This window comes from Larus michahellis, chromosome 12, assembly GCF_964199755.1.
Source record: "Larus michahellis chromosome 12, bLarMic1.1, whole genome shotgun sequence".
Lineage (NCBI taxonomy): Eukaryota > Metazoa > Chordata > Aves > Charadriiformes > Laridae > Larus > Larus michahellis.
In genome coordinates, this window is record NC_133907.1 from 913,576 (window position 1) to 926,372 (window position 12,797).

A 12,797-nucleotide genomic window follows, 5' to 3' on the forward strand; every position below is an offset into this window, starting at 1 on the left:
CGACGCCTGCCCGCGTCCCACACACCCAAGGACTTTGAGATAATCGATTGTTTTATATACATTTCTAAAATCTACAAAAAAGAACCAACAAAAAAACCCAACAACCCAACACCAGAAAGACTTATTTGGAGCACTGGGAAAGGGTCTAAATTCTGTGACTGCCCTGGGGTGTGTGGGGCACTCTGATTTAACAGCAAGGCAGTTAAGAAGTAATGATGCTGTTAGTTTGCCAGACAGCCGCATTCTTCCAGGAAAAGTAGGGTACAAAAGACCCCTATTCTATAATTGTGTCTGTATGTAATTTTAGGATCGCGGCTTAACGTTTTTCCATCTAAAGAAAAAGATGGGAGAAAATACCCTTTCTGAAAGGGAACACTTTCAGGCCTTCAGCAGTGCAGAGCCAGAGGAGCAAAATCTCAACACTGTTTTCCTTGCAGACCGTCTCCAATAATGGCTTCTGGTATCGGCAGTATCGTGGTTTGCTACCACTAAAATGTAAAGTTATTTTGAGCGTGAAAGCCTGAACGTCATTCTACTTAAAAAAACGTAAAAGAAGGAGAGGAATGTTTACAGCACATTAAAACCTGTGTGACAACTTAGCAAGAACTATTTTAACAATCCTCTTATTCCCCTTCCTGTTACGGCCGTAGAATGCGAGAGCAGTGTCAGTGATTAATGCCATTAGCGCGGAGGGCAGCACGGGGATGGGGACGGGGACAGGGGTGGGGACGGGACGGCGCCGGGCAGCCCCCCGTGCTGGGGCGGGAGCCTCCCGCTGCTCCCTGCTTTGCGCTCCCATGCCGGAGCCAGCCCGAGCCCGGTGTTGAGAAAACAGCCCCTACTACGGCTGCCTCCCTGGGCTTTGTGACCCACACTTAACAAGGATTAAAGCAGAATAATTCTTTATGAGAAAGTTTGCAGGCGGGGGTAGGTCTGCAGTGAATGTTGACAAATATTGAAACTAAGTCTGAGAAAAGACTTGTTCCAATTTTTTTTTTTGTAATCGGCATTCCATCTGTGTTCTGCGGAGAGCGGGGATGTGCTGCTGCTTCTCTTATGTAAGAGGGCTTCTTTTTAATAAAGTGCAGTGCAGAACGCGCGAGTAGTGAGAAGGAATATAAAGAAAAAAACCTGCGAGAAAATAAGAAAAGCTACTGGGTAAAAAGCTCTTACTCGGTGTTTTATTTGCATAATCCCATGAGTTCCTTGAAGTCTCTTTTAGTGTTTCTGAGGAAAAGCTTCGAAGTGAAAGGAGGGACGCAAGGGTTTTTTTTTTTGTTTGGTTTAAAGGAAGGTCTTGGTTAATTCTATTAGTAGACTTTGGGCTTGTTTTTATTTTAAAACAAAACAAAAATCCCTCTCAAGTTTAGAATTTCTGTATGGAAAATTTCTTCTTCTTTGCCAGAGAGGGAAGTATCTCCTTTTCATTCTGTTTGCTTTGGAGTATCTGTAGTTAAGTATTTTGTGTTTCTTCCTTATTGAATACGTTAGTGCTGCATTAATTTCTTCCTGTGATGCTCGTTCCGTGGCATTCGGGTGGGCTCGCTCTGTCCCGCCCGGCAGACAGACCTGTCCTGCTCCTCCATGGCTCTGCTTTGCCCTCCCTGGGCTTGATCGATAACGGCTTCATTTCCTACCTTGTTTACCTTTTAATGCTTTTTAAAGTGATTTTTGTTCTGGCTGCTGCAAAGGCGACAGCTGAAAAGAACCCCGCGTTGGATTCTTGCTCCAATTCCGATCTGTTTGCTTTGTTTTTCCTTTTTAGACTATTGTTTGGCTTTAATTTGCTTGTTTCTCCTTTAAATGGGCTTGAGATTACTCGAGGGTTCCTTGTTCAGCAGGCCAAAGGGTAATTTGGAGACTTTGAAACCGTCTCCGTTTTTATCACCGAGTTTCGTTCTCCCAAGAGTCCAAAGGGTTCTGCAGGGAGGGCTGGCGGGGACGCTGCAGCCTGCGGGCGCTCAGAGCAGGTGAAACACACGGATCGAGGGCTAAATCAGAACCGTAACGTATCCTCATCCGTAACTAACGAAAAGACAAAGTTACTGGGGATTAAATACATTGAGATTGATGGGTCTGATACGCAACTGCCCGTCACTTCTGTGACCCAGGATGAAGGCCCTTCTATTTCTAAAGCTAAAAAATGTAACAAGCTTCGAACCAGAGAGTATCAATGCACAAAAATGTACCGCGCGTGCTGTTAAAAAATGTCCTTGAACTGAAGGAGTCAACCTGTCCCAGAGATAACCCCTGCTTTTGGAAGAGGGAAGTCTGCTGGAACTGCTCAGCGTGGCGCTGGGAATTGGCAGGACAGCAGGACGGTGCGTTGGGTAATGGAGGCTCCTTAAAAAAAAATAAATCACACGTACTTCCTATTTCTGCATAAGATTTTAATCCTCCAAGGTACTATGCACAGGCGGAACTTCTTCTGCACCTTTCTAATATAAATTCACCCACTGTTTATTTTTTCCCAGTACTTAAAATCCCTTGAAAACCTCAGCAAGAAAAAAGAAAAATCACCTGAAAGGTCTTAATTTCTTACAAAGATGTACAAAGATAATAAATCTCAAGTGAATCACAGAGTGGAGAAGAATGCATAGATTTAAAAAATAAATAAAAAAAAAAAGCAAGGTGTAGCCATTATCCTTACAACAGCGTTTGTTGAGCTGTGGGGAATTGCAGCGTTGCGGCTGCTCAGTGAAAAAGATCAAAGCCTGGTCGCGGGGGGAGGCTCTGACCCGACCGGGGCGTGGGGGCTCTCCCGGGGGTCCCCGGAGCGGGGGTGACGGCGACGCGGGGCTGTAGCTGCGTTCCCAGGCCTGCAGTGAGGTGCCCCATGGGGTGGTGGTCACTGACCCGCTCCTCGGCAGCTCGGCCGGAGGGTGCTCTCGGGGTTGGCTTGTGGGTTGCTCCCAGGCGGGCAGGCCCGGCTCTCCTCCGCTTCCTCCCCGTGCGGGAGAGAGGAGCGTCGCCAAGTTTGCAGCCTCAATTTTCACCGTCACGGCGGTGACACCCTCCTCGGCGGACGCTTCAGCATTTTTACCTGTCCCTACGCCAACGCCGCGCACGCTTCGCCAAGATTTTAGCCTTTTGTGTGTCTCCATCAATAATTGTTATCCTGTTGGTGTGTTCCGTGGTGAACTGTGTGGGGCCGGGGACAGGCTGCCTCGGCCCCGCGGGGGGCCGGAGGGGACGGCACCGGGAGCCTGGGGCAGATCCTCCTGCTGCCTGAGGTGGCCGGTGCTGGCGTTCCTGCATTCTCATCATATCTGAGCCATAAAACTGTGATGAGGTTTTATAATTTGCAGTCTGAATTCTGCTTTATTGATTCCTGTATACCTTGTAAACGCCACAGTTAAGTATATTTGCATAATGTGTATTATGTGGAAACAATACAAATATATAAAAGACAAGGAATTGTCATAACCTTTGCTTCAGATGAGGCTGGGCATTGCTGAGCCAAGTCTCTCTCAGACCTTTTTAAAACTGCCTTGGCCCAAAGCAACGCCTGGAGAAGTCAGCAGGAGCCTCTCCACTGACCCCAAAGCCCTCAGGCCTCGTGTACCCAAAGTTGTGACATTAAAAATAGACAGAAAGCGCCAATAAACCCTCAAAGACTGGGATTTGTTGGTGGCGTTCCCCGTGTCTCCCAAGGGCCACCCTCCCTCAGCGGGGGCAGCTGAACAGATGTATCTGGTGACACTAACTGTGACCTCCTGCTTGTTTGCTCTCCTCACGTAATTATTTTACTGTAGGTGGCTCTAAATATAGTAACTAGATGACATAGGAAGGTGTGTTCTTGGGAATGGTGTTATCGGTAACTGAATTTTGCAAATGAGGATGAATAATTTGTGTATGGTAAAGGCAGGCGGAGAAGAGCTGCCCGTGCGTTTCAGGGAACGGGGTTTTACCAAGAGCGGGGCACCGCTCTCTGTTCTGCAGAGGTGGCTGGTGAGCGCGTGCATGAGTGCTGCCGGTAATGTGTACAGTGAGGTTTCAAAAACAATTTCAGTAAGGAAAACAGAGGTAGGGAGCTGGTAACGCCAAGTGTAGAAGCAACCGTGTGCCTCAGGGTGTCCCCCGGTGCCCCCACGTCTCGAAGGGCCTTTGCCGGCCCCGGGACCCCACGGGGGATGCGTTTCCCTGGGAGTCCCTGCGCCCCGGCGCCTGCGGGCCGTCCCGCGGGTCAGCGGGCGGGTGTTCAGCATCCATCCGGGGAACGGGTGGATGGAAGGACATGTGTATATATGGGTGTACATATGGGTGTATGTATGGCTGTATGTATGGGTTTACGTATGGGTTTACGTATGGGTGTATGGATGTACGTATGGGTGTATGCATGGGTGTACGTATGGGTGCACGTATGGGTTTACGTATGGGTGTATGTATGGGTGCACATATGGGTGTACGTATGGGTGTATGTATGGGTTTATGTATGGGTGTACATATGGGTGTACGTATGGGTGTATGTATGGGTTTACGTATGGGTGTATGGATGTACGTATGGGTGTATGCATGGGTGTACGTATGGGTGCACGTATGGGTGCACATATGGGTGTACGTATGGGTTTACGTATGGGTGTATGTATGGGTGTACATATGGGTGTACGTATGGGTGTATGTATGGGTTTACGTATGGGTGTATGGATATACGTATGGGTGTATGCATGGGTGTACGTATGGGTGCACGTATGGGTTTACGTATGGGTGTATGTATGGGTGCACATATGGGTGTACGTATGGGTGTATGTATGGGTGCACATATGGGTGTACGTATGGGTGTATGTATGGGTTTATGTATGGGTGTACATATGGGTGTACGTATGGGTGTATGTATGGGTGTATGGGTGTACGTATGGGTGCACGTATGGGTTTACGTATGGGTGTATGTATGGGTGCACATATGGGTGTACGTATGGGTGTATGTATGGGTTTATGTATGGGTGTACATATGGGTGTACGTATGGGTGTATGGGTGTATGTATGGGTGTACGTATGGCTGTATGCGTGTACCTATGGGGTGTATGTATGGGTGTCTGCCCGCCCGGGTGCTCCGTGCGGTCACTCCTGCGGGGATTCTTTGTCACGTGCGGTGCGAGGCGCCCCGGGGCGGCCCCGTTAAAGCTGGTTCAGGATCCACCAACTGCCCGCGGCTCCTGCGAGCGGCCCCTGCCCCGGGGTCCCGGTCGCCGGTCCCGGGGTCCCGGTCCCCCCCCGCGCGCGGCGGGGCCGTTCGAAGCGGGCGCGCGCGGGGCGGGGCGGGGCGGGGCGCGGTCACGTGGCCGGCGCGCTCCCAGGGTGCCGCGAGCGCCGCTCGCCCCACCCGCCGCGGGGCCGGAGCGCGGGGGGAGGGGAGCCGGGATGCGGGAGAGCGCGGGGAGCTGAGGCGGAGCGGCCTTGCCGGCGGCGACGGGCGCGTTTGGCCTCCGCGGAGGAGCGGAGAGGATTGGTTCGCCGGGAGCCCTCATGTGAGACGGCGGCGGCAGCAGCGAGGAGAGAGGGGGAAAAAAAAAAAAAAAAAAAAAAAGAAAAGAGGGAAAAAAAAATAAAAAGGGGGGGCTTGTCTTGGACCCCCGCCCCGGTGAGGAGGAAGCACCGGCGGCGTCCGGCGAGGGACGGGACCGAGCTGCGCCGGGGCCGGGGCTGGCGTGAGCCCGCGGCGCTGCGGCCACAGACGCTTCCCGATCGTCGCCGCCGAGCGCTCGGGGAGGTTTCCGCGCCGGGAGCCCCCGCCTGCGGATCCACAGAGGATTATTTTTTTCCGGGGGCGGCACTGGAGCCGGACCCGTCCCCGAGCCCGCGGCGCGGGGGGGGGCACCGCCGTTCCCGCTAGCGGCGCCGGCGGCCGGCCGGGGCGCGGAGATCCCCGCGGATCGCTCCGCAGCGGGCCCCGCCGCCCCCGGGGAAGGTGCGCCGAGGGGGTCGGCGCGGGGGGCGGGAGGAGCCGCGGCGGCCGGGGAGGAGGCCCGGCGGAGCGGCAGCAGAGTCATCGCCATCGGCCCCCCCTCGGCTGGCTCCGGGCTCGGCGCTCTCCATGTCTCTGGCTCTGGGCAGCGGCCGCCACAGCAGCGAGTAGGGGGGGAGGAGGAGGAGGAGGAGGAAGAAGGGAGCCCGGGAGAGTGCCTCCCTCCCCCCGGCAGCCCCGGCCGCCTCCCGTCCCCGCGCCCCGCGTCCCCTGCCTCCCCCTCCCCAAGATGGGCTGTTTAGGGAACAGCAAGACGGAGGATCAGCGCAACGAGGAGAAGGCGCAGCGGGAGGCCAACAAGAAGATCGAGAAGCAGCTGCAGAAGGACAAGCAGGTCTACCGGGCCACGCACCGGCTCCTCCTGCTGGGTAAGGGGCGGCGGGCAGCGCGGCGGCGGGCCGGGGGCCGCCCCCTCCCCAGGCCCGGCCAGGCCGGGGGGCAGAGGTGGGGCCCGGGGTTGCGGGCCCGGGGGGCGGCCGGCGGGTCCGGGGCGGCGGGGACCCGCCCGGGAGAGCGGGGCGGTCCGGAGCAGCCTACTGGGCTCCTGGGCCCGGCGGCGGCGGGCGGGTCTGGCACCCCCCGGGGGCCGGGGCAGGCCCCGCAGGTACGGGGCGGCAGGCCGGGCGGGCCGCGGGGCCGAGCGGCGGGAGGCGGCCGGCGATGCCGGAGCGGCGGGCCCGAGGGGAGCCTGGGAGATAAACAGGGCCGGGCGCCGAGGGGCGGCGGGCCTGCCCCGGGCGAGCGGAGCAGCGGCCGCGGGGAAGGCCAGTCACCGCGGCCTGGCGGCGGGCGGGCGGGCAGAGGGAGGCGGCCGGGGCTGGGCCGGCCCGGGGCGCTCCCCTGGACGGGGGCTGGGGAGCCGCGGAACGCGCGGCCGGGCCGGGGAGAGGAGGAAGAGGAAGGGAGGAAGCCGGGGAATCGTTCGGGGGGAGCGGAGGGAGGATGTCGGTCCCGGAGGGAAGCGCCGGGGCCGAGGGAGCGCGGCGCCAGGGCCGGGCCGGGCCGGGCACGGCCTCCCTCCGCCGGCCGGCTCGTTAGCCGGGCCCCCGGCGCACCGCTAATGAGGGCAGCGCGCGCTCGGAGCTCGGTTTCGGGCGTCGTTTCAGAGATTAATTTCGGTGACCTGCCAGTGTCGTGTTTTACAGGAGATGGGTTTAGAAATGCAGGTTATGGCTTCGAGGGAGGGGACGGTCCAAACATCGTTACCGGGGAGAACAAGAAAACATTTGTCAGACTCGTTATTCCCAAGTATTTTGAAGTAGCGTTTTAAAATGAGGTTCGTGGCTGAGGCCCCGGTGCTCTGGTCTCGCCCGGAGCCTGTGCCCGCCTGGCAGGTCTGGCATGGAGCAGGGGCTAGGCCTCGGCTCGGCCCGGCAGCTGTTGTCGAGGCAGAAAACAGACTGTTTGAAGGTTGTGAGTTTGGAAGTGTGCTCTTACCAGTGAAACCTTTCAAATACTAATTTGAAGAAAGAGGCTTAGAGTAAATGGAGAGCGACCGGGACTACAGCAGCACCTGCAGAACCGAGGCGCCTGCCAGGGCTCCCGCAGAAATCTTTAACAGGATAAACTGGGCTTCAGCTCTTGGGGAGTGTCTTGGACTTCCACATTTCGGGCTGAACGTTACATAGATACGCAGAAGCCGTTTGTCATCAGATGGGTTACTTTCATCTGAGGCAGAATTTCAGAAAACAGAAACGTAATGGGCTCACCTGCATTTTCCTTCTGTTTTCTTTTGTTTTGGTGACTGAAAAATAATTTAGATACTTGTAAATAAAAATTTTCGGGTGTTTAGCGATGGCTGTAAGGTCATCTGCGTGTGCTTTAAAGTGATAGTTCAGCTGTTGCAGTTTCTAACAGTAGCTGTCAGGAATTGTGGACAGTATAACACAAACTCACTGGTAAAAAAATAAAAAAGCTCACGTCCCTATTATTATGTTACCTTTATAAGACACATGAAATAAAAACCCAAGTACTTTGAAAGTATTCTGAATGTTTTCACATCAGATTTGATTAACAGCAAAGAAGAGCTGCTAAATGTTGTGAGGAGCTTAGGCCCTGCCACTGTGCGTGTGTCTGCCCCTTCTGCCACCAGCAGCCTCACTGAAATTGGTAGAACGCTCCGAGGTGGTGAGGTTAAATGTATGGAGAATTGTTGGCAAGAATAGGGCCTTAATGAGTAGCCAAATATAGAAATTTAGATGTAATGCTTCATTTTGTTTCATTGGTGTTGTATCTGATCCAGAGAACCTGGTATTGTCAATAGCGAACCGTACGCATTTACAGCAAAAGCGACAACTGTCTCCCCCTGTTCTCGGCCTAAGCGAAGTAAAGATTTTGGCTCCCAATACTTATAAGATGTGATTTAGAATTACATCTGAAATTCCATTATTATTCTGAATGGAAGTATGACTGTAGCATATCCCGCTACTCCTGAATAGTTCTTAGTTGTGAAGAGGACCCAGTCTCTATCTTAACCAGAGTTTACTCCTTCTTGATGAGTTTTGCCACCGGCCTTTATTGCAGGATGCAGTACGCCTGAAGAGACAGAGTGTGTATGTTATAAAATAGTAGTTTAGGGGAGAAGTGGCACTTGCGTAAAGAGTTGTAGATAAAAACTGCTCTCTAAGTGCTTACAAAACATCAGTGAACGAGGAGGGGAAAAAGGAGCAAGGCTCTGGGATTAAGGTGGCAAAACATGCAGGCAGGTTTTATGGAGAGAAGAGCAGGACTATTAGGAATTCACGAGAGAGAAGGGAAGGAAGGGAGAAAGCAGAGGGGGATGTATCTGTCAGAAAATGAACTTTGAAATGTAGCTGCTAAAATACAGTTTTGAACACAAGGCTCAAAATGGAGGCTTGTGCTGTCAGCGTGTGCTAGTGGAGACCTGGCATCCTGTAAATACAAACTGTACCTCTGTGCCCATTCTGCCACAGACATACCTTCTCTGGTGTTGAGGCGTAGGCTAATGAGAGGAATAAACGAGTAGCCAGGAGGTAGATGCGAAGGGGAATCTTTCTAAATTTTGCCAGGTTATGATACTACTCTTGCAAAAATATGTTTGCTTTATATAGAAAGCTGCCGATCTGGCAGCGTGGAACAGCTCAATTAAACGCTGCTGTTTGAGTCTTTTTAGCGTGCGTGGAAAAACGGGTGCTATAGGCAGATGGGTTGCCCTGTGCACTGGCATCCTTGCAGCACGGCAGAAATAGCATACGTCTACTTATGGAAACTGGAGTAAAGTGGAGCGGGGTTTTGTGCTGCCGGTGTAGAAGGGGGTCAGCGGAGAGCTGCGGTGGGGCTGTTGGGAGCATGCAGCCACAAAAGGTGGTCTCTGTGTCTGGGTGCGTGTGTGATTGATTTGGAACACGTCGAGAGGGTGGGAGGCTGCTTACAAGACACAGATTAGAGAAGGAGTTTTCTCCAGCTTTGTGGGTGGAGGCTCAGAGGGGATGCCTTCCTTTTTCAGATGTGAGTATCCACGTATTTTATTTCTTGCGATTTAAGTTACGGTCTTTTGACCGGGTGATGATAACCGCAGCCAAACTTAAAATTTTTTAAGGATCTAACAAAAATGCTTCAGTTCAGCATGGACTTTAGTCATTCTTTCTCTCCATCAGAGAGTGGTGACAAAGCAAGCAGATTTTGACGTTCCCTACCTTGTTCTCTATAAAATGTTAAAGTTGTCCTTTTTCCTTCTAAACCCTGCAATCTGCTTTTAACGTTGACACTGGAAAATGGCAGTGAAATGATCCAAGATTCAGATCTGACACATGACTTGAGCTGGGCATTTATTTTTAGCTACAACTGAAGTTTCCAGTGGCAATTATTTCTTTTTGTTTCACTTTTCACTCTTGCACTGAGAAAACCAACTTTCTTGATTTTTTTTTTTTTTTTTTTTTTTTTTTTTTTTACCCTGAAGAAAAAATTGTAGTGTGTCCCTTCATCACTCATGCTTCCTTCTGAAATTGATTTACTTTCATTTTCTAGGTGCTGGTGAATCCGGTAAAAGCACAATAGTCAAACAGATGAGGATCTTGCACGTGAATGGATTTAATGCTGAGTAAGTGCATTTGTTTTTTCACTTTACAACATGCCTTCTGTCTGCACCGAACAGTAGTTATTGCTGGTGCTTTATATCTTGGTATATTTCCTTCTTGCTACTGTTTCACAGTGTCTAGAATTTGGATGTGTATTTTTAGATGAGATTAATAGACATTAACTTGAAGAAGTCATGCACCAATAATAAGTAAGAGCTAACGGTATAAAATGATTTATATCAAGGTTCTATATAGCTGATTTGATTAAGGCTTAAGTTTTGTGGTTCGGGTTTTGGGGGTTTTTTTAACTGCAGTTCCTTTCACAACATGGCTGACACTGATTTACCTCTGCTATAGCACATTGATTCATCCTGCTGTAAACATGCCTCCTGTTAGCGTACAAAATGAAAGCAGTTTTCTTTATTTAGCAAGTAAGGCTTTTGTTTCTATCTCCTCACAAAATGAGTCTGTACTATTAATTCTGTGTGTTAGTAGGTCAGATTTTCTTCTCTCTTCTCTTGTGTTTGCTTGTCCAGATGTTTGTGTTAAATTATGTTTCTAAAAGCCTTTCTTGTTTACACTTAAAATCTGTTCAATTATGTGATAGTTGTGAGGAAGGGAATGGCATTGGGATAAGGAAAATGGAAATTATTATTTTGTCTGAGAAAGATTTGTGTTTGCTGACTTTTCGTCTAACCTTGCTAGGGAGGAGGACGAGATTCTTCTGCATGTTAGTTTACGCTTGCAAGTGTCTTTGTGCATGTGTACCAAAACCTGCTAAATTAATTCTAATTGAATTAAGGTGTTGGAATTTCAGAGCTTATTCTCTGTGTTTGATTTCTTTAGATTATTACTAGTTATGTCTTTCTTGTTTTCAAACATAATATTTTTGTATTGGCATCCTCTAGCTTCTCGTAATATCATCTGTTTTGTGAATCCTACCTTTTTGGGAAGATTGAGCTTTCACTCGTTTTTCAGTAGCTAATTCTTTAGTAAGAATGTTTGAGCTAAAAGTTTAGCCCAGGAGCCTGGACAATACTTCTTCCTAATCCCCAAATCCTAGTTCAGGGTAAGGTACACAGTCTTTTGGAAGAAAGTTTAGACTGATTCAAACTAAATTACAGTCTGTGCGACATGTTTTTAGCTCCCCTTTATGGGGAATATTTTCTTTACCCAAGACAGCTCTATTTCATAAGTGCCCAGTCCTGCATCCTGTTACTGCTAAATCGTCTCCATTATTTTGGCAGCTTCTGTTGCTAAAGACCTCTTAAAAGACTTGAGTGACTCGAAAGATTTGTGTAAGTTGACTTTGATGTAGCAGCTGTCAACATTAGGTGCTAAGTTAAAAGTTCATCGATGAAAGTGGAAGTCAAGGATCCCTGGCACCTTTAAAGGTATCAATCTATTTAACCGACAGTTCTTCAAAGTTTTTCTAAGCCTATGGGTGTTCTTAAAGGAATGCTGCTGCTGTGTAATAAATTACATGGGTAGATCCCATTCTCAACCCTGCAAGCTGCATACCCAAATTTGTGCAAAATTGGTAGCCCGGAGACCCGTTACATGAAACCTGCAGAGCTGGGGAGGAGCTGGGACACGCTCTGGGGTTTGCAGCGGCGGTGTCTTCCTCGAGCATCTCACTTCTGTGTGCTAGGTTGGGGCTGAGCTGGGCGTGCAGCTGGATTCCAGGGCAACAAGGCAAATTTGGCCTCGGGAGCCTCGCTGGCTTCTGCCCCCTCACAGCGAGGGCCTGGGTTGCCTGGAGTCCCCCCCGGGAGCCATGCTTGGATCCCCAGGGAGCTGCACGTGGCTCAGGAACAGCAGGTTGTACACCCCATGGCATGTCATCTTGCAGTCAGTCCTTTGTGCTTGTCCTTTTGTGGGTGGTATGTATCAGAACATCCAGGTGCATAAAAATCAAATTAAAAAGTGATATATGTAACATGTACAAGAAGTTATAATGCATCTAGTCTTAGGCTTTTATTGCCAGAAATAATCGGTAGATCATAACATACACTTTACATGGGGGAGAAGGCTGTTTTTCAGTGTTTTGAAGTTCTTGCAAGTTACACGTTAGTCCTAAAGTAACTTGTATACTTCTTCGAAGTAGCTAACTGTTCCCTGCCTTGTCCTGCTTTCCCTGCTATCCCTTTTGCCTCATTCATTCCCTTTGTGCCCTGCTTACCTCGTGGAAAAATGATGTGGGATTCAGCTAATGAGCGAGACAGCATGGAGTTTTTTTGGAAGAGTAGGAGAAGCATTACTTCTCTTGATGTTCTTATCAGTCATTCTAGAACATAAACTTGTTTGCATACACCACCGCAGTTGATGTGATGAATAACAGCAGAGAGGTTGTGAAAGCTGAAGTATGCTGGAGATGAAGAGATACTTTTTAATGTTAGTGTCCTTGTATGTAACCGTAGTTTTGAATTATTTCTGTTAGTGCAGCTTATTCATGTGGCTTGAAAGAAGTCCAGTTTAAAGTCCTGCCTAAAACTTGTTTGCCTTTGATTTGGTTGCCCTGTGATAATGGATGTTTGAAGTAGAGAGGATACCTGTTATGAACGATGTCTAATGTGCTGCGAATCAGAAGTTTTTCTTTAGTGTTACTTGCATACTCTTCTTCATTGCTGGTGACTAAACAGGATTTCCACTGCTAAGTGCACGAACTTCCTTCAGTGAGTGTGGGGATTTATTTTTTTTTTTTTTGGTTTTAGGATTCTGATGCTACGTAGATGAAGGGACAGTTGTTGTGCATTTAGGTGAATTGGCCTCGTGTAGAGTTGTAGCATTTAACG

At 50.1% G+C, this 12,797-nt stretch overlaps 1 protein-coding gene across 3 annotated transcripts in view; it reads left to right on the plus strand.

The window, feature by feature from the left end:
• Positions 1 to 12,797, plus strand: part of GNAS (GNAS complex locus) — a 139,622-nt gene that overhangs the window by 42,950 nt on the left and 83,875 nt on the right. Inside the window, exons 1-2 of one of the 3 annotated variants that reach the window (XM_074604594.1) lie at positions 5,221 to 6,333; positions 9,953 to 10,025. In XM_074604594.1, coding sequence (XP_074460695.1) covers positions 6,195 to 6,333; positions 9,953 to 10,025 — 212 coding nt within the window. In that variant the 5' untranslated portion in view covers positions 5,221 to 6,194. Of the gene's footprint in view, positions 1 to 5,220; positions 6,334 to 8,483; positions 9,434 to 9,952; positions 10,026 to 12,797 lie in introns of those variants that run through there. The other 2 variants (XM_074604595.1, XM_074604593.1) reach the window with 2 other exon arrangements.